General features: G+C 40.3%; 3 protein-coding genes across 5 annotated transcripts in view; 2 read left to right on the plus strand and 1 right to left on the minus strand.

The window, feature by feature from the left end:
• The window catches only part of RXFP1 (relaxin family peptide receptor 1), a 54,048-nt gene extending 49,939 nt beyond the window's left edge, over positions 1 to 4,109 (plus strand). Inside the window, exon 18 of the mRNA XM_075091030.1 lies at positions 1,148 to 4,109. Coding sequence (XP_074947131.1) covers positions 1,148 to 1,449 — 302 coding nt within the window. The 3' untranslated portion in view covers positions 1,450 to 4,109. The remainder of the gene's footprint in view (positions 1 to 1,147) is intronic.
• C4H4orf46 (chromosome 4 C4orf46 homolog) lies at positions 3,187 to 4,947 on the minus strand. Its single transcript, XM_075091036.1, has 2 exons — positions 4,551 to 4,947; positions 3,187 to 4,444 (listed from the first exon to the last, which is right to left on the minus strand). Exons 1-2 carry the CDS (start codon positions 4,710 to 4,712, stop codon positions 4,289 to 4,291), a joined length of 318 nt encoding a protein of 105 aa, XP_074947137.1. The 5' UTR covers positions 4,713 to 4,947; the 3' UTR covers positions 3,187 to 4,288.
• On the plus strand, positions 4,917 to 24,245 carry ETFDH (electron transfer flavoprotein dehydrogenase). Of its 3 annotated transcripts, none has more exons than XM_075091031.1 (13): positions 4,917 to 5,126; positions 7,087 to 7,233; positions 8,054 to 8,283; positions 9,013 to 9,094; positions 9,370 to 9,488; positions 9,807 to 9,884; positions 12,399 to 12,545; positions 14,400 to 14,540; positions 16,493 to 16,636; positions 20,559 to 20,727; positions 22,442 to 22,570; positions 22,962 to 23,183; positions 23,457 to 24,245. In XM_075091031.1, the coding sequence occupies exons 1-13, from the start codon at positions 5,093 to 5,095 to the stop codon at positions 23,618 to 23,620; spliced, it is 1,806 nt and encodes a 601-aa protein (XP_074947132.1). In that variant the 5' UTR covers positions 4,917 to 5,092; the 3' UTR covers positions 23,621 to 24,245. The 3 variants fall into 3 exon arrangements, with proteins under 3 accessions (XP_074947132.1, XP_074947133.1, XP_074947134.1); XM_075091033.1 differs by having other exon boundaries at positions 4,922 to 5,126; positions 22,442 to 22,624; XM_075091032.1 differs by lacking the exon at positions 12,399 to 12,545 and having other exon boundaries at positions 22,442 to 22,624.
• The last annotated feature ends 71 nt before the right edge of the window (positions 24,246 to 24,316 follow it).

The raw sequence follows: 24,316 nt of genomic DNA on the forward strand, positions 1-24,316 counted from the left end.
TCTGAAAGTTATGGTGATCTTGGGTTTAGCAAGTGAATGCTCTGCATTAGACAAACCAGATTAAACAGTAATTACTCATTTCATAAAATTAAAGACATCACAGATAGTTGTCTAAATTTACAGAAGTTTTAAACCCAGTTTGACAGCATTTCTTTTTCTTCAGGGATACACTATGACAGCTTTTGAACTAAGCGTCTGCATGTTTCCAAAATGTAGGCACATTACGGGTATCAATAGGAACGCATTGATATTGCAACAAAGTCGTAAAGCCAGAGGAGGCGGGGAAGGGAGAGTGAATTACACTTTTGTACCACTTGGAACAGTTCTATAGTTGTTTTATAAACCAAACAATGCAATGGAGTGTGCCAACCAACATCTTTCAGCACTTCAATCCTGTCCCTCCTCCGCCTGCCCCCCAGGTAACAAGTTGACTTATCTTCCACATGGTAAGGATGAGAAGGGGGTGCTGGAAAAATGCACACAGACCCTGAAGTAGGCAGGAGAGCAAGAAACCTTCGGAAAGGGAGATGGTGTGAAACCAAAACTCTTACCAAGAGGGCAAGCAGGAAATAAGGAAGGTGTGTACAGTGCCCTTTGTGGGGTGAAGAATGGAGAAGTCCTGGTGCAGAGGAGAAAACCGGCCTCTGAGGGGACACAGGGACTGAAGGATATCTCTTTGCAGGAGGACAGGACATCAGGGACATCATTAAGATTGGATGTCACTAGTCATGAGGAAGAAGGAAGAGGATGGGGAACAGAGATCACGGGAAGAGATAGGGAGCAAAGCAGAGACAAAAAGTTTTGGGGCAAGAAAATGGGGCTCAGCCAGCCAGAACAAAAAGCATGCCAGGGCAAACAAGGAGCTATGGTACAGAAAAGCAAGAGGGCTAAATGGAACTACTGGGAGAGCAAAAAATGTCAGGTTTTGCAGGGAGTCCTGGAAACAGAAGGAGGTAAGAGGGCAGTGCAAGCCTAACAGTGAGAAGAAAACAGAAAAGTACTTGTTGTGACACGAACTCAGCCTAGGGGCACGTGACCACCCTTCTCGCCAGAAAGCTGTGCTGCACAGGCATCGAGTGCTTGCATTAATAACGGGTACAAACGCTGGAATGCATTTTACAGCTTCCTTTCTTTTTCCCTCCCTAAGGTACCATAACTTCTTGGGTGGTGATTTTCATACTGCCAATAAACAGCGCTTTGAATCCTCTTCTCTACACTTTGACTACACGACCTTTCAAAGAAATGATTCATCAGGTTTGGTATAATTACAGACAAAGAAGATCCAAAAGAGGTAAAGGCAGTCAGAAAACGTATGGTCCATCATTCATTTGGGTAGAGATGTGGCCAATGCATGAAATCACGTCAAAGCTAACGAAGCCGGTGCTTTGTACAGACTCCTCTGACACTTCGGTGACTACACAGTCAACAAGACTAAATTCATACACGTAAATACATTTTGCGTCTTCGCGGTGACATCTACACTGTTAGCATCATGCCTGTGGGCTTACTGCTTTACAACAATGCAGAGAAACGAGGGAGGTACGACACCTGGGCCCATGTGAAGCAAAGTGGGAAAAACTGCAGGTAGAACGGACACAACGATAATTTTACCATCTCACAGCAGGAACTGACATGTTGACAACTCATCCTAGATCAGAATGAGAAGTCGGCTGGGTTTTTTTTCCTCCCAGAAACCAGGAGTGCAGGGAAAAAAAAAAGAATTGTCAATTCAAACAACTCACCCTGGAAGAAGATTGTTTCAAAATCATCTATCTTGGAGGGGGGGAAAAAAGGTTATTTTCATTAGTTTTTTTTAATTCCCCGTTTCAACAGCTGACATTTTTTTTAAGGGTTGATTGGTTTCCTTATTGAGAATTTTATTTTCTCCTAAAAATTTCTGACTGGCTCTATTTAGGCTGCATCAGCTCTCAAAAGCTTTAGTGAGCAATAGCCCTAAGAAAAATAATTTAAATTTCATAATTAGACCAGTTTATTATATTAGTCAAATACAAATAAGTGAAAATTTTATCCCTTCTAAAAACTTACCAACTATTTCACTCATGTAAAGACAATCCTGAAATTCTATCAATTTTTCTAATTCAGGCAGAACCAGAACTGTGGGAAAGGAAAAAAAAAAAAAAAGCTAGGTTTTTTTCTCAACTGAGTGTCCCCCAGCTATAGCTGGTGGAAGTTTCCCCCTTCAGAAAACCATCATTCCCTGGAAAGACTGGACTGAGTACCCCAGCATCTTCACACTGCTCTTTCCCTCATTGTTTGTTAACAGGCTACCATAAGTAGCTCCCCATCACTTGCAGACTTCAAATTTCAGTCTTCAGATGTCCGTCTCTGTACATGGAATAATGGCAGCAGCCAAATAGAAGACTATCAGTCTTTATAGGTGTCATGACATCTACATTTTAATCACCTTGTGCATCTCATTGGATGCATCACGGTTAAAATAATTTAAGAAGCACAGCCATTCAGGACTTTCTGGGGCATTGTTTTACTTCCCAAAGTTACAAGGGTAAAAATAAAAGATTATCCCATCCAAAACAATCCTCTAGAGGCACTTCCTTTGCATACGCTTACTGAAGAGAATCTTTTCCATTACGAATTATCACAATTTCCCTCGTTCTTTCAGTACCGTGCTCACAATCCGATGGCCAAGAAGCCCGCCAAGGTAAAAGAAATGCTTCTTTTGCATTGATGATTTGAAGTTTTTTTTGAAATTAAGTTAAAAGGTACTTCCAATGTTTGCACTTAACTTCTTAACAGCATAAGAAGTAGAATTAAAAAAAGTGTGACTCGCACTTCAACTGTTTACAGAACTTTGGATTATCTTGAAATCAAAGATTGTTGAGCATCTTGTTTCCACTACTGCGTGTTTTATTGAAATAAAAGATTATCTGCTGAAAAAACTGACTTCTTTTCCAAGTTGCTTAGCAACATTTTGGGTTGCACGGTTAAAAACAGCTAAGTGAAATCCTTCCATGTGGATTGCTTTCAGCTCAGGCAGTTAGAACTCAATTTAATAGAACTTGTGTACTCTGAGGGGCTAAGCCTTCCCAATGACTGGAACCACTTTTGACGAGATATCCAAGGAGTATTACCTGCCATTACTTTTCACTTCAGTTGATGGTGGATATATTCAATATAATCTTTGTTTCTATGATTAACACAAGAATATTTGCTATTTCAGATTTTTCTATTATCTTTATTGTTTTGATAAGAAAACTACAGTTTGTCTTTTAAAAAGTCCTTCTACTGGTAAAAATACAGCTGGTCATGGTGCAACCACGTTTCCTGCAACCTCCCATTGGATTTCAGCATTCCTTTTTTCACATTGCTCTGGTAAAGGTAGAGGAGCTTCAGTACAGCTATTTATTACTGATCAGTGACCTCTGAGACCGAAAGGTTCTGTTACCAGGAAGCTCTAGACTAACTAATGAGTATCTGCTTAAGGCAAAGATATAAAATATGACCAGGTACCAAAAAAGCTCTAACGTGCCTCTCGGAAGATGGGATAATACATTTCACCGATTCATTTCTAACTCATGGAAACTTTTACTTACAGTTCAAAACAATCCATCCTATCAGTAAAGAATGCTGTTAAAAAGAGTGTTGTTATATGGTCCATCATAAGGCACTTTATTACAACAAAATATATCATAAAATTGTTTGCAGTTATCAAACATCTTGCAAAAGATCTGCAGCTTTATAGAAATACATTGCATTACTGCTATAAGCGGCAAGGTTTGGGACACGGGGCTTATCTAAAGCTCAAAAATAAGCCACACCTTGCCATATTATCCCATCCTCAACACGAGGAAAAAGTGTGCTTAGAGAAAAAATGAAGTTAGTTCAGCAAGTTTCTCTGGAGTTGGCAGTGTTTCCGCTGGTAACAGCTCTTAAAAAGGAGGGCTAACAATACCTCCTTGGAGGACACCACTTCCTCACCAGTAATGAGCTCTGGACGTACCACACATATTAACGTTGCATCCGCCACCTTAGAGGGGGGGAAGAAAAAAAAAAAAAACCAAAAGAAAAGAGAGTATTTCACGTATGAAATCGCTTGAGCGGCAACGGAAGAGTCTGAACTTCACAACTGATTCCCTAAACAAGGTTATTTTCCTCGGTGAATTACATACAATACCCGTGCAAGTATTTCTGAAAGAACTCCGGGCTCACGGGGAGGGAAAACAAAAGTCCACATGAACTCCCTAAAAAAGGTCGGTTAAAAAAAAAACCCTCATCTCAGCGCGGCGGGAGGCGGCCGGGCAGGGGCAGGTCAGCCGCTGGGCTTCAGGGACTCGTACCCCTCCCTCAGCAGGTCCCGCCATGTTCTGAGGAACCGGGCGTTCTCCGAGCACTTGATGGCCAGCTCCTCCACCTGGGCCGACACGGCCGACGTCGCCTCCAGGATCTTCGCCAGCGAGAAGGCGGCCTGGAGGAACGGCAGAGAGGTTTGCGGGTCGCCGACCCCCGCCCGCCCCAGGTCCCCCCCAGGTCCCACCTCCGTGAGGGGACCCCTGCCCGCCCGCGGCACTCACATCGCCGATCTGCATCTCCACCTCCTCCAGCAGCTCCCGCCTGTCTCCGGCCGGCAGCTCCGGCGGCCCCGACCCCTCGCTCCCGCCGCCTGTCCTCCGGGCCCCTGCGCCGGGCGAACCCGCGGGTACGGCGGCGGGCGGCAGCGGCCCCGCCTCGGCCATGTCCCGCTCCGCTCCCCGACACCGCCCGCCGCCCCGAGCCAAGCCCGCCCCCCGCGTCCTTGTCGGCGGGAGTCGGGATTGGGGGGCGGTGGCAGCGGCCGCCGCACCGCACGCCGGGAGTGGTAGTTCTTAGGACCACGGGACGGCTCAACGCAAGACCCCGCTCCCTCCCGGCGCCTCCCCTTTAAATACTGGGTGAGGGAAGCGGCTCCTGTGGGGGGAGCCGGCGCAGGCTCTGCCGCCGGCAGCCCTGGGAGCGGCAGTCCAGCCCTGCCGTCGGGGCGGGACCGGTGCCGGCAGCCGAGCGCGCAGGCGCGGCGGGGCCGAGGGCCAGCGCGTGGCGGTCGCGGAGGGCGCCGAGGGGGTCGCGCACTGCCGCCATGCTGCTCTCTCGCTGCCCGTGCTCTGGCCGAGGTAACGCGACGGCTCGCTCCGGGGGCGGCTGGCCGTCCCCAGGGGATGGCGATGGGGACGGGGCTGGGGACGGCGCGGCCGCCCGCCGCGGGGCGGGGCCGGCGGCTGGCGCTGCGCGGAAGCAGAGCAAAGGTCGTGGCTGGGGCGCGCCCGGTGTCCGGGCGGCCGGGAGCGGGGCCAGGCGAGCGGGGGGCGTTGGGCGGCGGTTGGCGGCGCGGCCGCGGCTCCTTCGCCCCGGCGGCCCCTGCCCGGCTGCGGGTGCTGCTGAGGGAGAGGGTAGGGCCGCGCGCGGCGGCCGGCCGAGCCCGAGCCGCGGTTGTTGGCGTGTTTTATCTGCCTGTAACGTGGTGCATAAAAAGTGCAAGGTTTGGGGGCTACACTTGGCGTTACTTGCTCCAAAGGATAAAATAAAGCAGTTGCGTGCATGCCCTTACTGACGAAATGGTTTTAGAGATAACATCCCGACAGCGGTTGTTAAAGAGTGAAGTTTCTTCTTAGAGATGGCTTGTAGCCCTTCGTGCAGACGCCTGCCGCGATGGTGCCGAGGCTGTAAGCTGTCAGTAGCCCGCGAGCTAAAGTTCAGCTCATTCTCTGGGAAGGATCTGCCCGTCCTACCTTCGCAATTATCAGGCGTCTTCTGAGCTGATTTTCACTTCTTTTTTGCGTGTGTGCCTGTGAAATAACTGGCATTTTTTAACTATACTACGTAATTCATAGTAGCATCAGCTCTGCTCAAATAAAAATATATCAAAATTAAGTTGTCATGTTTTAATATATAAGCGTAGTTCCTGTCATGTGTATGGAATACATTGCTTCCTCTCAGGTTCTGCCAGGTTGCAGGTAAAGGATAATTAAGAACCATGAGACGGTATGATAATGGCTTTTACGTTATGTCAGTCAAGTACAAAATTGCTGGTAAGAAACCAACATAGATAATACTTATAACCTTGCATATAGAGACCAGTACTCTGACTCCCTGTGCAGAATTATGACAGAGGATGGTTGTGCTGGCCTTGCCAGTCGCCATTCTCAACAAAACATTTCAGTCATAGGATGTTGGTGACTTTACCTATGTGGTTTTGCAGAAATACTCTGCTTTAAATAAGATACTCTCCTCCTTCACCCCTGAAATTAGAGAAAGGGAATCCTTAAAGAAAGGGAAAATACCTGTCAAGGTGCATTAGTTCACAGACCTTTAAGTCTGGCTAGTTTTGTGCTAACCACGCTAGTTTTCTGAGTACAAATTGCATGCATCTTCATAATTTTTGGAGGGAAAGAGGAAAGTTAGTAGCCCTTCTAAAGAGAGTGCTGATAATTTTAAACTTTTGTTTGGTCCATTTGATTAAAAAGAAATTCTGATTTGTTCTTGCAACAATTAATGTATCTGCAGCAAAGGTAAAGACTAACTGTATCTACTGTTCCTAGCTTTGGCTCAAGTATACTTGAGTTTAAGTCTGAGCTGTTACTGTAGACCGCGACATTTACTTTAGATTGCCTATCTAGTATCAGTAGCCCAAACTGCATGTCTCAGCATGTGCTGAGATGTCAGAGGCGATGAACTTGCGTGTCCTGTCTCTACAGTTGTTTGGTCACTTTTAATGAAGTCTGAAATGAATCTTTTGAAATTCAAAATAAAATAGTAACTTAAAATGTTTCACCTGTGTACACGCATGTTATCCTATATTGCCTGTCAGAAATGGCTGGCCAGTGCATTGGGTGGTATTGTGTGAAGAATGCTTAAACGGGAAGCCCCTTACTCATCCCCCCACCCCGATTTAAAATTATACAGCACATTCCTAACTTGAAAACTTAAAAATCTGTGTTTATGGTTCCTCATCTTCCTGTCACCTGGTGGCCTTTGTAGGGGGAGCTGTCATATTTGTTGTGCCATGTGTGTCTCCGAGAAGTTGAAAAATTGAGAAAATGACTGACATGACAAATGTATTTCTTGTTTTTGCAGCACGTCAGTGCTTTCATGCTCTAAAGTTGATACAGAGAGACTGCCTTGTGTCACTGCACATCACAAGATGTGCATCCACTGCCCCTGTGCCTCGCATAACTACGCATTATACAATTCATCCTCGGGACAAAGACAAACGATGGGAAGGTAAGCGAAAAAATGTATTTTTTAAAAGCTTCTTTATTATTGTTCAGTTTTAAAAACACTGAAATGTGTTGCTGTTGTCTTCTTTTACAGAAATTCTGTACACTTAAATACAGTACTAATGTTCCAAATGAAATTTTGTTGTTGCTATCCCACAATTAGTGTCTTTAGAGCTATAAAATGGGATCAGATTAAACTTGATCCTAGTTATTTAAAGAAAATGCATAAGCAGCTTTTGCTTTAGTGACTATGATAACAAGATTTAATTCTGTCAGGTATGTATCTTTTGGATTTTTTTTTTTCAGTTGTTCTCACTATGAGAGTTTGAGAAAATAAAATTAATATATATATTTCTGGTCATTCCAGTCTCTACATTCAGCAATTTTAATGGCTTAAATTCCAGAAAAGATACTGGTTAATTAGTGTAAAATAAAGTAACTTGTTCTGAATATGGGTCTTGTTTTCTTTTCTTTCTTCCCTTGTCCAGAGTTTCACTGAGTGGCTTTGATACAGCTAGCCACCTGGGCCCCTAAGTTTAACATTCTAAGATGATACTTACATGCATAGAGCTGGAGTGTGTGTTTTTATTGGTGTGTCTCCTTCCAACTTAAAAAGAGCTAATTTTTCATTGGGATGCTAATATCCTTCTGCACTCCTCCAAGTATGGAAGTGAGGATTCTGTTAAATATTTAGTCTCCTTTTACGCAAGGTAATACTACTGCGATACCCAGTAGCCAGTATTGCAGAGCAAGGTTTAGCAAGAAAGAGGCTGGGGGAAATTGAAGATGGATTTATCTTGCTGACTTTTTTTTTTCTATTAAAGGGGTAAACATGGAAAGATTTGCAGAGGAAGCTGATGTTGTCATTGTTGGAGCAGGCCCTGCGGGTCTTTCTGCAGCTATTCGACTCAAACAGTTAGCCGCTGAGCATAGCAAAGAAATACGTGTTTGTCTGGTGGAAAAGGCTTCTCAGATTGGTGCACATACGCTCTCTGGTGCTTGTCTTGAGCCAAGGGCCTTACAAGAACTCTTTCCGGACTGGAAGGAGCGGGGGGTATGTATGAGCGTATAAACACTGAAATTAATCGCTAGCTTATATGGAACTCAGTATCTGACTCTTTCTGGTATGACTTAGTACCTTGGTATGTTGTACCATTTTAAAATACTTTGATCTAACAAAACAAAAACAAAACCTCAAACCCTAACTTCTTAGTCTGTTTCTTCTAGTTCAACAGCGCTAAACTTTTATGTCTACATGGATATGCTGTGGCCTTTGCTCTTTCATATAGTAGCCTTGCTGCATGTACGCAGTATGTCTGATACATCTGGGATGCAGTACACGTACTGCATTTCTGCAAAATCCAGTTCCCATGCACAAGCAGGAAGGTGGTCGATTCTTAGCAATGTCAGGCTTGTTGCTCCTGTACAATAGTTCTTCATGGTGTCAGGAAATGGCACATGGTATGCTAATTTTTCTGCAGATGTAGTGGTGTAACAGAGGCCTGAGGTGCTTTTAGGAGGGAGTATAGCAAAAAATTAGCTGTCATCTCTGCCAGAACAGCCATCTGAATTGCAGGCTACCTGAATATTTGTGTTAATTCTTGCCTGGTACCTGCCTTATAAGTTACTTCTTCTTTCTTATGATAGTTTCCTATAGAAACGCTTTATTAAACCTTTAATTGACTGCCAGTTTGATTGTTTGATTTTATTTGTTGTTGTTTTTGTTGGATTGGCTAGAAGAACATAATTCTCAGTACTGTTTCTATGTTCCTTTTTTATGTAGGCTCCACTTAAAACTCCTGTAACTGAAGACAAGTTTGGAATTTTAACAAAGAAATATAGAATTCCAGTGCCAATTCTTCCAGGTAAGGTTTGGTGAGGTGGTAAAAAGTCATCTTTCTCAGTATCTTGTTCAACTTTTCCATGAATGAAACAATTGATTCGATTCAATATAGTACAGCAAGTGTGTGTAGAATGTAATAACTTCGGGTGATAGGGTCCCTGTAGATGACAGCTGTAATAACGTGTGACATTACTAAGAAGATAGTAGTTGTAGAAGAGGATGCGACATCTGATGTACAAAACTTTTGTTATTTTGCTTAGTGTCTGTGTTTTATGTGTGTTTGTCTTTTTCACCTAGGACTTCCAATGGTTAATCATGGAAATTACATAGTACGTCTGGGCCACTTTGTGAGCTGGCTCGGCGAACAAGCAGAAGCTTTGGGTGTTGAGGTTTATCCAGGCTATGCAGCAGCTGAGGTAGTGATGACATCAGTGTGTATATGAAAAGTGTTTTCGGGACCCCCTTCACTCAACTCCCAATTTATTTGAACATTTAGAGCATTCCTCCTAAAAGAAGTGTATTGTGTTTCAGTGTGTACTCTGTTTCAGTGTCTAAATTCCCTGGCCCAAATCCAGCACAGTGCAAGTGGATCATACAGTATGTTAATAAATACATAACTCTCAAGTTTGACCATTAAAGATGTAGTGCTTAGAAGCTCTGCATTAGAACTTTTTATGAATGGATTAAAATGTCAGATTATTAACATTTTTTTGTTGGTTTAAATATTTCCAAAGGTTCTTTTTCATGAAGATGATAGTGTGAAAGGGATAGCAACTAACGATGTAGGCATCCAAAAGGATGGAGCACCTAAAGTAAGTAACCGTCTTCTCCATAACTAGGGGTCTAATTATGGAAATTGTGATATATCTGCTTCTACTGCCATCAGTAGTCTTGCTGCAGCCTAAGAAAAAGTGCAGAATTCAGTACCTCTTCCCTCTCTGTATGTAAAATGGATCGATTACCTGTGAAAGTTTTGATCTCAGAACATTATAAACTTCTGAGATGAGTAGAAAGAGCCTTTGTGGAAAGAAGGTTTGTTTGAGGGTGACTTGAAGGAAGTATTGCAAGGGATTTTCAGCATATGTGAAATCAGGAAACAAAGAAAAGAGCTCCAGGAACCCCTAGAAAAAAGGTGCAAAGGTGAAATAGAAAGCTGTTGTCCAGCTGGTGACTAGCAACATGTAAGAGAGTGTGCTTCTGGCTGATTAGTTTTCTTTGATATTTACAACTGCAATTGCACTTGTTGACAGTCTGTCTAGCTTGTTGGGGCAAGTACCTTCAGTACACTGAATCTTCATACCTTTTTGCTGGTTGGTCACATTTCTTTATCCAGAAGGTGACTCCCTGCCCTGAGTGTTGGACTTTGATTATTAGTGGAATCCAGATCCTACAGCAAGCATGTTACTTCACTGTGCAATACGTAGGGGAACTTGGCACCTCAGAATAACTTGGAACAACTTTCGCACAAATTTATTTGGCTACAGAAATTATGGGTGCAGGTCTTTTCTGAAGATTTACTTTTTTAAGGTTTCTTACTAGTTATACAGAGTTTCAAAGAGGTATTTACTTTCACATAAAGTGTGGTCTATTTTTCCTACTTAAGGCAGGGGATGAGAGCAAAAACGTCATTCTTGTTTTAAGAGAATGTGGCCGATGTAGGAGGAAGGGGCAGCAGGGAGAAGTAGTATATTTTCTCAGTATGACATTGTCCCCTGCAGGGGATGGACATACTCTTATTTTCACGTATGCATTTTCTCCAGTAGGAGGCGCAAGTAATGCGTGCAACTTGCTGCAAGTAATATAGGTTAATTGGGCGTTTGGTTTTAAAATGGGAAGGAACTATGATTTTTTTTTTTTTAAAGCATCCTCAAAACCTAGATTTTTTTTTTAATTTAATCTGGAAGAATGTGTCTAACTTCTTTAATATACATAATTAGCGTGCCACTACTGCAAACTTTTTGAGTATTCAAGTGTTTTAACTCTCAATTAGGTCAGCTGATAATACCTCCAGTGTATGAAAGTTCAGGTAAATAAATGTAGTTTGTATAACCTTCAAGGCAAAAATATCTTCAATGTGTTTTTACAGAGCCAAATCAAATAGGCTGTGGTTAATGAATAGAATTTCACCTTGCAGTCAGCACCAAACAAAAATGTCAATGGTAGAAATACATAGTAAAAAGTTGCACGTTGATTCTTGTTTAGATGGTGGAGAATTATGTTAACTGTGAAGCAAAACTTTGCATATTACTGAAATGTTTCAAATTTATGAATTTCTGATATTTACAATGTGGAGTTGTATTTGATTTATTTTATGTAAATCTGCTTCAAACTAGACAGCATATACTACAGTCCCTGTAGTTCACTTAGTAATTTGTAAGATTAATTAATTTTCATGTTGACAATCAGAAACTCAAAGAATATGCAAAAAAATTGGCAAGATCTTATAACTCCTGTTCAAAGGTAATTCCTGACAACAGGAAGTATTTTCATTTGCTAGCCTTTTTTGGAGGTTTCCAAACAGTAAGTTACAAGAAGATATTACCTGAGAGGCAATTTAAAACCAAAGCAATAAGCTTCTTGGGGACATATGCTGGCTTACCTTGAGATGGTTTTATTGACTACTGCTGGATATTTTCCTCAAACTGTTTTAATTACTTTTTCAACATTAAATTTTCTGTCTCAAATCAAGCTTTTTTCTTTCATTTCCCTGCAAGATTATGTATACATAAGTCTACTTATCTTACTCTCAATCTCATTGTTGGAATTTTTGATGAGAATTTTTTTTATAATGGTATTTAATGTTAGTTTAGTTTTATTGTATGTTTTAACATGTAAGATTGGTGTAATATTACAGTAACTTTATTCTGAGGTAGTGTTCTCCTGGGGGCAGGGGTGATGCAGGTTTTTCTGATCTAGCCTCTGTCATGTGTGTGTGCATGGGGACATGATATATTGTAATGAGAGTTCTTCATGAGCAAAAATTGTAAACATACAGGTTAAGATTCGTTGTTCTGTCAGGGTTCCTTTGCACCGTATGAACGAGCAGATGTGATATAAGTATCCTCGGACCTGGAAAAGATTCTCTTTTTCAGGAATGAATGGTGAGTCACTGTAGTGCTGCTCTACTAGAATCCCCTTACAAGATTTTCCAGGGGTGCATCAAGGTTAGGTGGAAAAGACAACTGGACTAGAGCTATAGCTTGCAATGGTTTGTAGGTTCTGGGCAGTGCCAGAGAACAGTGTAAAATCACTTTGTCCTCCAGCTTCTGGCTATGACTTTGGTGCAGCACAGATGTTACTGCTAATGAAATGCTCTGCTTTTGCAGGCTACCTTTGAAAGAGGCTTGGAACTCCATGCTAAAGTCACAGTCTTTGCTGAAGGTTGTCACGGGCATCTAGCCAAACAGCTGTACAAAAAATACAATCTAAGGGAGAAATGTCAACCCCAGAGCTACGGCATTGGACTGAAAGAGGTACGACCTGCATAATTATAGCTTCACAGTATTTTCCTTAATTTTTATAAGGTAGTTTCTATTTGCTTTCAGGCTAATGCATGTAAGACATTAGAATTAGAGATTTTGAGGTATACTTTCATACTTCAGAATCTTTGCTGTTCTGAAGCTGATGAGAGAAGATGCTCCCTGAAGTCATGACTGTTTGATTTCAGCTGCTTTTTCTTATATCTGTGTTACAACCAGAAGTACCTGTGAATCCACTCTGTTAGCATCTTACCACTACCATAGTATGATATAATATATACTGATAAGATAGATATAATCTTATCTATATGATTTCAAATTACATTAATTAGTGAAATCTGTTTTCAGTACTTTTACTAAATGAGAGAGGGATTCATGCTGCCTGATTTTAGGGGGTTTTAGTACCTGAGGAGGGGAGGAAAGGCTTTCTATGGCTCTTCTGTATATCCATTAGAGAGAGAGAAAACGGCGGTTCCAGATAATGACTGGTGCTCTCTGAAAGACCTTCTGGATGACCTTTTTTCCTTCAAAAAAATCCCTTCACTGGACTTCCAAAACTGGGATAAGGATCAAGTTTCCTTTCCGATACATTTTATACTCGGGAAATATCATTCATGAAAAAGAGCTGTATTGTTTAGAATATCTTCAGCTGGACTATAACATATTCTTTATTTACTACTTTAAGCATGTGCTTCCAGATACAAAATACTTGTTAAATAATTAGTTTACACCTCTGCAGAGGATATCCCCTCTGTAAATGTTCCTTTGTATGACATGGTCTCAGTTACAATTTCTAATACCTAAGTTGTCATTAAAGCAGGGTTTTGCTGTAGAGCTCCTTTGCTTCCAGATGAGCCATTGTCTGCTTTAGCAAATAGTACACTTCAACAGGAATGGATCTGTAAAGTGAAATAGTTGGTGCTGATGAGCTTATATCCATACTAGGCACGTTTCAGTGCCAAAGTTAATTTTACTTCGTATTAGCTTTGGTCTAGTCCCATGGATGGAGTGCCCTTTCATGGCTGGAATGCTTTAGCATGAAAGGAATCCAGTTCATGCCTTCCATGGCTGCTGTACAATGTGAACAAAAGCACAGTGAATGGGAGGAATCAGGAGTCCCACTCAACAATGTGCACCTTAATCTAAGCTGGAACATTAATGTAGGTGTGCCCTTCATGCTTGAGCTGATCTAGTGGTGCTTAATTTCCCTCTGTTATTAGGCTGCACCTGCACATAACTCCATGGTGAAGAGATGTTTTGTGAAATGAGCAGAAAATTTACTCACTAGTGGAAACGTGAATAAGCTTCTGTGGGTTTATCATAGGTCATATGAGTACTGGAGATGTGTAGGAGAGTGCAGAGAGAGGACAACCTGTTTGACAGCATATATTTGGATCAGCTCAGACATATTGTTAAGCTTGACCTTGAAAAAGTTGTGAAGAAAGTGCAGTGATTCATATGAAAAATAGCTTTTAAGGAAAAGACTCAATGTAAGCATTGCATTCCTTAGCAGAAATATCTGTCAAAGTCACTAATATAAAGGGTCTTGTGGTTGAATGAAAATTTTTGGTATAGTGCTAGAGTCTTGGTCACATTTTCTGATGTGCATCATTTCAAGAAAGAGGAGTATTAGGAAACTTTTAAATGGCAATCTAAAACAAGTACTTGTACTTATTACCTAGTATTTTGCTGTATGAGTTTATGCATTGGTCATAGCAGTAAATTAATTTTCTATACTTAATTGTGTGTTTGGTTGGACTTGATCTTTTCCAACCTTAATGTTTCTATGATTATTGAAAGGCCATTACTTTGCAATAGAAAGTAAATTTTTTGTGATCTTCATTTCAGTTATGGTCTATTGATGAAAAGAAATGGAAGCCAGGGAGAGTAGAACATACTGTAGGCTGGCCTTTAGACAGGCATACATATGGAGGATCCTTTCTTTACCACTTAAATGAGGGTGAACCTTTAGTTGCTCTTGGATTTGTGGTAAGTGAAATTCATTTTTTCGTGCTTGTTTGTTGTTCGGTCTTCGTTTTCATGCAATTTCTTTTCTGTATTTTAATGTGATGATGAAAACGCAAGAATAGCGACAGACCAAATTTAGTACTTTCTCAATCTTAAATGCATTTATTCTCATATTAGGGAATGTAAATTTGTCATATTAATTTGTCTTTAATCCAGTGTCTTTCATTAAGAAAAAAATTGAAAACTTACGAATATTTTTTTTTTGCAAACCAAATAAATTTTGGTAAAGCCAAAACCAGATGATTAATCAAAGCTGCTCTCAAAATTTTTTGCAAGTCAGGAAACACCTAAATATTGCACTAAATATTGCACTTTGTACAATTCCGTTTCCTCATTCATGTGTCAACCCTGGGCGCGTATGCACTTTATGAGAGAAGCATATAAAGTGGAAGCACTCTGCAGTTCCACAAGCAGCATCCCTTCCATTTCAGAGATCTTCAGTTTATTCTTACCATTCTTCACCCCCATTTGACTTGTCCTCTCTAGCAACTGCCTGCATTGGACAGGCAGCTTCTTACTGCCTCTTTATCAGAAGCATTGAGATCACTAGAGAGATTGTGTCATTCTGCCAGCCAGTGATGCAAGCAGCAATGATAGGGGATGTTTTTCTAGCACCTACAGTCCTAAGTGAAGTATGCACTATTTATCCTGTGCGTGTGTTTACGCACAGGCATTGTAAGTGTCAGGGACACAACTGGGACTTTTAGCAGCGTGGGATTGAGGTGACCCTTTGGTCTGCTGGATTTCAGAAGGATTCCATAGTGTGTGTGCAATAGCTGTATTTTTGTCTAACTGTTTTGTAAGAAACACTAAAAAAACCTGTTAGCTTTTCTCAGGCATGCATACTGTCCTGTGAGGATTTCCAGTACTGGAATTAATAAGTACAAGCAGTAGACATTACTACTGTCTGTAAGAATCAAAGCTTTCTACCCTTCAACAAAAACCAGAATTTTAATCAGGAATCTTCGTGTTATCTCCAGGTCAGATAGGAGAACATCAGTGTCTGTGTGAACATGAAAGTGCTTTTTGTCTTTGATCTTTATACCTATGTCAACCTGAGCTGGTTCTTGTAGTAGGATTGTCTTGCACCTGTTGTGAAAATTTATCTAGCAAGGAAAGTAGATGCAAGCAGTGCTCTAAAAGCAGTGAGCTGCCAGGGAAATCAAGGTACTGTTTGTTGCTGACTCATGACACATTTTGTTATTTGTCTCAAAGCCTATAGGAACTGAAATAATCCCTTTCTCAAAAGAGAAAATTTGGCAGCATAAGTCCTTTTAAGAGTATGTTAAAGATGGGAAATGCAGAGTGTATCTTTGGGCAAGTTCTTAAATGCATAAGAAGAATCCTCAGCATCCAGCCAATTGGAAAAGTCTTTTCCCCCCATCTTTTGCTTTCATCATTGCTCCCCTGTGCTTTATTACAATGGTTCACCTAATTGGAAATGATAATTGGCTCCACTAGATGATGCGAAGAACTGTTTAAAATATGTGAGCACAAGGACATAACTATCCAGAAATAATTGTTTACCTCTTCTTCCAGCTTTTCTAGGGTAAAGAGGTTTCGAAACACAAATTTAAAACAAGTTTTCTCGCTTATCCTGCCCATTAAACCATGTTTAATTTAATTTCACTCTTCTATTTCAAAGACAGAAGGTGGGTACAATGCAATTAAATGTATTCTATGTTTCAGGTAGGGCAGAGAAGAGTCTTATAGCAGCAAGTTCTCAGATTTGCCTCTACTATACTCTTAACAGTATAGAATTTGGGCAGTTCTTTCTCCAAGTAGAAAGATCCCGAGGTTGGTTTAGTATAAAATAGTTTTACAGAGTTGATGGGGTAATATGTGATTGTTTTCTTTTCAAAATTCTGAAATTTCATACTTTATTTTCATTAATGTTTCACTTTTCTTTTAAGGTTGGCTTAGATTATCAAAATCCCTATTTGAATCCATTTAGGGAGTTTCAGAGGTGGAAACACCATCCTAGTGTACAGCCTACTTTGGACGGTGGAACAAGGATTGCCTATGGTGCCAGAGCATTGAACGAAGGTGGTTTACAGGTAACTTTTTGGTGACGTTTTTTACTTTAAGTTCTCTATAGCCATGTTTTTAGTACTGTAGATTCGGATTGCATGCTGTTGGGAAACAAGTAAACTCTAACAAAGATGAATAAGGCCAAACGTTTTGCTGGACAGAAAAGGCTTGTTACCTTGTTGGATGCTGGCTGCTGAGATTTGCTAGGCTTATGCACTGTCATATTAAAAATCCTCAGACATAGTCACTTTACATTCTAAATGAAATACAAGTAGTCTTAGAAGAAACATGAAGCAATGAAATGTGTTAGCTGCAAAGAAGCTACAGGTAATTCTTTTGTGCCTGGAGCCCTGGGGAAGAGAGGGTGGCACCACTCATCTGGGGTTTTTTGTAGGGTTTGGGGTGGGGGGGGGGCATCTTTTCCAAATAACTTGTTTATCCTAGCAGAGGGAACTTCTTTCAAATGCTTGACCCTTAAGTCAGTGATGGTGCTGAAATTATTATGTAGCTTGGCAGATAAAAGTCTTCACCTCCTCAAGTACAGATACCTTAAGTATCTTTCATGCACAACTTTGAATTCCTGCTTTCTTGGGAGATGGAATACTCTTGTTCATTTTGTTCCCTCAAGGAGTCTAAAAGGTTACATTTTAAAAATGTATTAATCAGCACCTAAGGTCAGCTGAAAGTGTTGGAACTTCCATGAGAAATAGTCTAGAATGTGTATTTAACAGCTGAAGTCCTTCCAACCTGTTAACTTCTCATGTTGGAATCTTGAAACACGGGATGTTGCTGTGTGTCCTGGACTCTAAGATCTTCTAGATGTTCGTTTCAATGTGGAACTTAAAACTAACCTGAGGGTTCATGACCTGCAGCCTGTGTGAGGGGCCATTCCACTCTGCTCTGACAACTTTGTCGTTCTTTTTTAACCTCTTCTTCGGTGTAAATGTGGCTTTGTGCAGCTTTTGCAATACAAGTAGCAGTATAACTCTTGTCAGTCTTGTGGAGTTAGGCTTGGACACCAGTGTGAATGCCTGGGACTGAGTCATGGGGGTTCATGAAGCAACTTCTTGATTACACATGTGATACACATTTCATCAGCCTGCAGGTTGGTTACTTTGTCCATTCTCAAGTGGAAATGTGTCATCGTATCATGTTTCATGACTGTGTTACTAGCTTATTTCAGAAATCACTGTTGGTCTATTATTAACACAGATAAGATACCAAATGTCAAGGTGTTTTAATCTAGACTTTTATACAAGAGGGCCTTGTCTTTCCACCCTGTGCACTGGTTTCGCTGTCATTGAGAGTCATTATTGAATTTCTGGCTTTGACGAAGTAGCCAGATTGTGACATCAGTTGCATATTCCTTACGCTGCTTGAAACATATGGCTGAAAGAACATGGTGTATTTTAAGTCACTTACAGACATTGTTTGTGCTAAGTTACACAGACAGTGGGAGTACTACAGCCCTTGTGTGTGTCTGCCTAATCTTTGGACTTCTTTGCTGGACATAAAACATGTCACTTACTTTGCACTGTTCATAATACGGGTTTTGTGGTTTGGGGTTGTTTTTTTTTTAATTTCCTGTAGATAAAATGGTCTAGTTAATCATGAAGTCACACTTTTAAATGGCTTTTTTTAATACATGCTTTCAGTAAAAGAAGTTTTATTGATGAGTCACTTAGGAAGATTTTTAAGATTAGCTCTTCTTTTGCATGTGTTGCTTTGATTAATAACTGTAGCAGTCTGACTCATTTGCATCACTGGAGTCCAGGAATATTTTCTTATGTAAGTCATTCTGTAGCTTCAGTTTTCATTTTGGTGACAGTATTGCATCAAATAGGTGTATAAAATTACCATCAATCTGAACTTTTTTGTCTGTTACAGATAGCCTTATGACCATGTTCTTTAGTCTTTAACGTACAGTGACACTAAGTTGGTGTGGGAGAGCGAGCTCTTTTTTGGATGTTTCCCTCATTTTGTAGCTTTTGGGGATACGTGGAGGGATAGGGCAGAGTTTAATAAACTATAACTACATAGCTGTTATTTTTGTTTATTAAAATTGCAAAATCAAGTAGTTAAAATTCAGGCATTCCCGTGCAACCTCCATTTTTGTCTCCATTTTATCAAAAACTTTCTGTGGATTTTTGGGGACTGTGGGTTCCTTATCTGATGAGGGGGGAGGACTCTGCAGGGAGCAGCAGTCTCCTGTCCTTCCTTCCCTCCTCCAAACCAGCCTCCTTTTGTCTCTTTGCTGCCAGGAGGGTGGTGGCTTCTTTGGATGCTTGAGGTTGAAAGGATTTTACCCTGCATCTCAGGGGCAGGGAGGGGTTGTGCCATGCTGGCATGATGTGTTCCTTCGAGTCAATAAACTGACTGTGAAAACAGGCACCAAGTACCATAGTACTAATGGTGACAATTACTATCAAACCTGTAGTATGTGTAACCTTTTGTGTTATATGACTAATCTCATTTATACTTTGACAGTATGTTGGCCACTAAGTACCTATTAGGTGAAACACTTGTCGCAGAAGAAAAATACTTGATCACCATCTTTTTATGTTAATTCAAAGAGTCAGTCAAGAAATCTTTCTAAGATTCTGTCGGTGCTGCACCATTGCATCCTAACAGATATGACAGAATAACTGTTTTCAGCCAAAGGCCGTGTGAAAAGATAAGACATCCTGCATACTTAATTCCTTTTAAATACTGTTATATAGCTGAACTTAAAACTTCTGGTCACTGAAAAGTAAGTTAGAAGTTGTAGTTGTAGCCTAAATACCTGTCCTACAAACCAAATCACTGATTAAACAAATTACCCAAAACACAGGGGAAATGCTGTGTAGTACTGCTTTGTTTTTTCTAGTGACTACTATATGAATATTCAAAAGTGGCCAGCCCTGGCTGAATAGTAGACAGATACAGAAGAGACAAAGTGGTTGTTTCACATCATCTTGAATTTCAAGGGATACTTTTAACAATTTTCATGAAAGAAAACTACTTGTTCGGGGCCAAATTATTCAGGTTATTAAAAAGTGAATTATTTCAGACATCTTTAATAAAAGGAGGATAAGCAAGATGCTAGATTCACAAGCGCTGCTCCGTATTAAAGACTTTTGGAGGAATGCTATGTCCATAACTTAGCTTCAGCAATTTCAGACCTAGTATTGGATCACAGCTTTCTGCTCAAAGAGCTGTAGTCAGTGTGTGTTTTGAAGCTGTTCCCTGTCTTAATCACATTGGGTGAAGGTGAGAGTAATTGATAATTGAAGTATTCCATAGTTAATACAGGTGTATAACATAGCATATTGATACCATAGGTCTCATGTTTGCAAAACATCTAGCTGTCGTAGGTTTGAGTTGACTGTCCTCAATGGCATTATGCTGCTTATGGAACAGGAGTAAGACAGTGATTTTTGCACCAAAAATAAATTTGTCAGCTGCTGCCCGACTTCTAAAATAAGTGGGACATGGGGTGGGACGGGGAGGGCACAGTGCAGTTTCATAGAAAAGATTTGTGGAAAAAAGCACTGAGTAATAAACTGTTAGATGAGATGCATACAACTTACTGGGAAATGGGAACACAAATGTTTGGTTTTTCGTTTGTTTTTCTTTTAAAAGTACTCACTTAAACTTGAAGGAGGAAAATGGTATCGGTGGGTCACATTACCACAGTCTTGTTGCAGACAAAGCAACTGGAGAGAGGATATAAGAGAAATGTTGACATTATTTTATACTCAACCCCAGTACAATGTCTGTGTTCTTATTTGCTTACTGTGCCAAAGTTCCTTGGTTAAGTGGAATAACTCTGGTGTATTTTTAGGTAGCGCTCACGCAAGTCTAAAAATGTAAAGGACACTCAAGCCTCATGCCAGTTGCATTTCCACAATGTTATTTTCACTTCAAAAACAAACCAACCAACCACCTTTCTTTCTGTTCCCTCTTCAGTCAATACCCAAACTCACCTTCCCAGGTGGGTTATTAATTGGTTGCAGTCCTGGACTCATGAATGTTCCGAAGATCAAAGGGACACATACCGCAATGAAAAGCGGCATGTTGGCTTCAGAAGCCATCTTCAGCCAATTAATCAATGAAAATCTCCAATCAAAGACAATAGGTAAGATCACTGTACCTTGATTTGTAATTACTTTCTGTTCAGTTGGAAGCACCAACAGTTCAGTGGTAACTGAATGGCAAATAAATAATTAAATGAGTATGGTTTAAAGAGATATCTATTGTTTATTTACTATTTGTACTGTTAAATGATTTAAGAAAGAAAAGAATAACTAAGCAAAACTTTATTAATGAAGTATTGGTCCTGCTGCTAGAACAAAAATATGCATCTAACGAGCACCTGAAAACTAAGCTTACATATCCTGTATAAATGAACAAGAATACTATATATCTTGTTCCTACAAATATGTTAAAACTTAACACTTTTATGATTCAAAAAGTGTTACTGAAAGACTACAGAATCCGAAAGTAGGTAAAAGAAACAGATTAAATGTAAGCAAAACAGGGTGAGATTTTTCAAGTTGGCTCTTCCTCGTTTTGTTAATTGCTAGGATACTTTTTTCCTTCAGTCTTCTTTTTCTGTCTTTAATTTTATAGTTGTCTTGGTTTGAGACTATGTATATTTCCTATTGTATGTAATGCAAGCACATTGAAGTAATCGCCTGATCCTGACCGCATTGTAGCACTTCATGTAAGCCTTGTTTGTTCCCTTAAATCTGTTAACAAAGACTCTACAGAGGGAGAACCCAGGCAGAATTTCAGTCATTCTGGAGACAGACACCGTATCCAGGTGCCACGTGATTATTGCTTTAGAAATCTCTTCCCTATAGTGGTGGGTTCATTCCTGGTGGGTTCATTCCTAGTGAGCTCTCGTTCAGCTGAAACATGCAATACGCATTGTCACAGACGGTATGCGGAATACTTAAATCTTCAACTAGTGTAACAGGTTAAAATGCTTAGAACCCATCTGAAACAAACACTTTTATTGGGTAGTGTGCCACTCTTGTTTGGTTACGGACAGGTTTTGGAAGCTGTTTCCAGTTTTGTCAAGACAGTAGAATATTACAGCCCACTTTCTTCTCTGTGCATAGATAACAAGCTTTTTTCAGAGCCTTATGCAAGAGAGAAAATATGGACGGAAGCATGTTTTCATGTATAGACAAGGCTTAAAACTTATTTAGAACATCCATTCCTCTACTATAGTAATGGAGAATGGTGAAGGGGAAGCTCTTGGAAAATTTTCATTTGAAGAAATGTTTTTTTCCCCCAATTACTTTAACTGCACTGCAGTAGATGTGTCATTAAAGATGTGCAGTGCCTAGTAATTGTAAAGGATAAAATCAAAAAGTTTAAATCGAAAGTTTGTAGTCAAATATATCATCATTAACTTGCATGATTACAAAGGGAGAAAAATTGTTCTCTAGCACCGGCATCATCCATTGGGCTGTAGTCAGTTACTGAAATGGGAATGGTTGTATAACTTGTTAAGTTCAAAAGCTTTTTCTTTACAACGTTAAAATTACAAGCCTGGCTCTTCAGTCACAGGTAAACTCTCCTGGATAATTCTATGAGTGAGTAGAATAGTTTAGTAGAAGCTACAAAGGAGCAGTAGATTTCTGCTGGTAACTGCGAACGAAAGGAAACAGGTCTCTTTGAGAGGCTGAAATATGCTGCCTAGTATATTCCTACCTTATTGTTCTGAAATTCTGATCTTGCTGCCTTCATTGCTAACAATTGCCTTTACTCAGCAATTACTTTTTATTTCAAGGATAGTCTTTATGTACTGTAGGTACCTAACAAGTAATGTACTGCCTTAGGGCTTGATGTGCAAGAATACGAAGAGAACCTGAAGAAGTCCTGGGTCTGGAAAGAGCTGTATGCAGTTAGAAACATCCGGCCATCCTGCCACAGCATACTTGGTGTGTACGGAGGAATGATTTACACAGGTATATTTTATTGGCTACTGAGAGGAATGGAACCATGGACATTAAAACATCCAGGTAATTCTGTTATCTCCTGAAACACGATACTAAATGTCTATGTCAGTCTTTTCTGGTCTTAGTTGAAGCTAGAGCACATCTGATAAAGTGTAGAAAAGAAATGGATGATAAGGCAGTGAAGCAGACTTTTTCTTTTTAGTTACCCAGCATAGAATGTAAACGAAGACATTAAAACACAGTTCAATCTAACGTAGTTTTTTGTCTCATAAAAAAGGCCACCTTTTACGAAATACTTCACTCTGACAAGTGGAGTTAAAATAGCTTAATTAAATTGTCCTTGAGTACTGCAAATTACAGTAATTCTATACTGAAACTTATTTACTAAAAATATATTTAGGACCAGATTTTGCTCAGCTCAAGCCAGCCAAGGATTGCACACCTATTGAATACCCAAAGCCTGATGGAAAAATCAGTTTTGATCTCCTGTCGTCTGTGGCTTTAAGTGGTACAAACCATGAACACGACCAGCCAGCTCATTTAACTCTCAAAGATGACAGCATCCCTGTGAGCAGGAATTTGGCTGTATTTGATGGACCGGAACAAAGATTTTGTCCAGCAGGTGTGTAAAAAATGTGTCTCTGAGCTGTTTTTCCAAGATGACTCTACCTGGCCTACTACTTTTAGTATTCTATCCTAATCCTCCTCCTGGAAGAGGGTTCAAGTGCAGGTCTTAATATATGTTAACAGTACTTTCAGGACGAAACAATTAGTAAACATGGACGAAGGCAGTTGAATTACACTAGTAATGTTCTTCCCTCATGCTAGTAAGTAGTAGAGCACACATGCAGGGGGAAACTTCAGTGAAGTGACAGCTCTGTTTTGCTCTTTGCAGGAGTTTATGAATATATTCCTCTGGAAACAGGAGAAGGATCAAGACTGCAGATAAATGCTCAGAACTGTGTCCACTGCAAAACTTGTGATATTAAAGACCCGAGTCAAAACATTAACTGGGTGGTGCCTGAAGGTGGAGGAGGACCAGCTTATAATGGGATGTAAACTGACGGGACATCTATTCAGTGATTTCTCATCACCAACTACTAAGTTGGGAGTATTTTATGCTGCATTGTAATTGGAATGCAGCACTGACTCGAATGTTAAAGACCTTAAGGCTAATGTGCCATTCTGAATTTTAGGTACGACTGTTGCATTAAATGGAAAGTCAGTGCCTTCTGGTTAAACCCTAGCCTTATTTAAATAGAACTTCTTCACAGGAGTTGTGTGGCAGGCACAGGAAAGTTCTTCTCAGGACTGACAAAGGGACTTTGGATCTTGGATTTATTGCTGAAGTTCAGTGATAACAGGAGCCATATCCAGAACTGTGGGTATGGTGGAAGTATTTTCTCTATTTGGAGTGATCTACTATATGTAGTCCTACCCTGCAGTAGGGAAAATACAGCAGACTAGAAAATTGTCACTGCTTTGAAGTGTTACATTTTACATCAAATTTACAGTTAGATTTCATTTTTCCTGATGATAATAGGGAGCCCATCTGCAATACAACCTGTAAAGTGGTTTAAAAAAAAAAAGTAATACTTGCACTTTCATTGTATGTCTACCAGCATTTTTATTTCTTACAAGAAATCAGGCCTGCCCTAATAAAAACTCTAATAGAAACTAGAAACTGCCTAAATTGTCTTAATGTTAAACTAAGCTTCTAGCTTCTTAGGACGCACCAACTATTAAGCTGCAAAA

The sequence above is a fragment of the Phalacrocorax aristotelis genome, chromosome 4, assembly GCF_949628215.1.
Source record: "Phalacrocorax aristotelis chromosome 4, bGulAri2.1, whole genome shotgun sequence".
Lineage (NCBI taxonomy): Eukaryota > Metazoa > Chordata > Aves > Suliformes > Phalacrocoracidae > Phalacrocorax > Phalacrocorax aristotelis.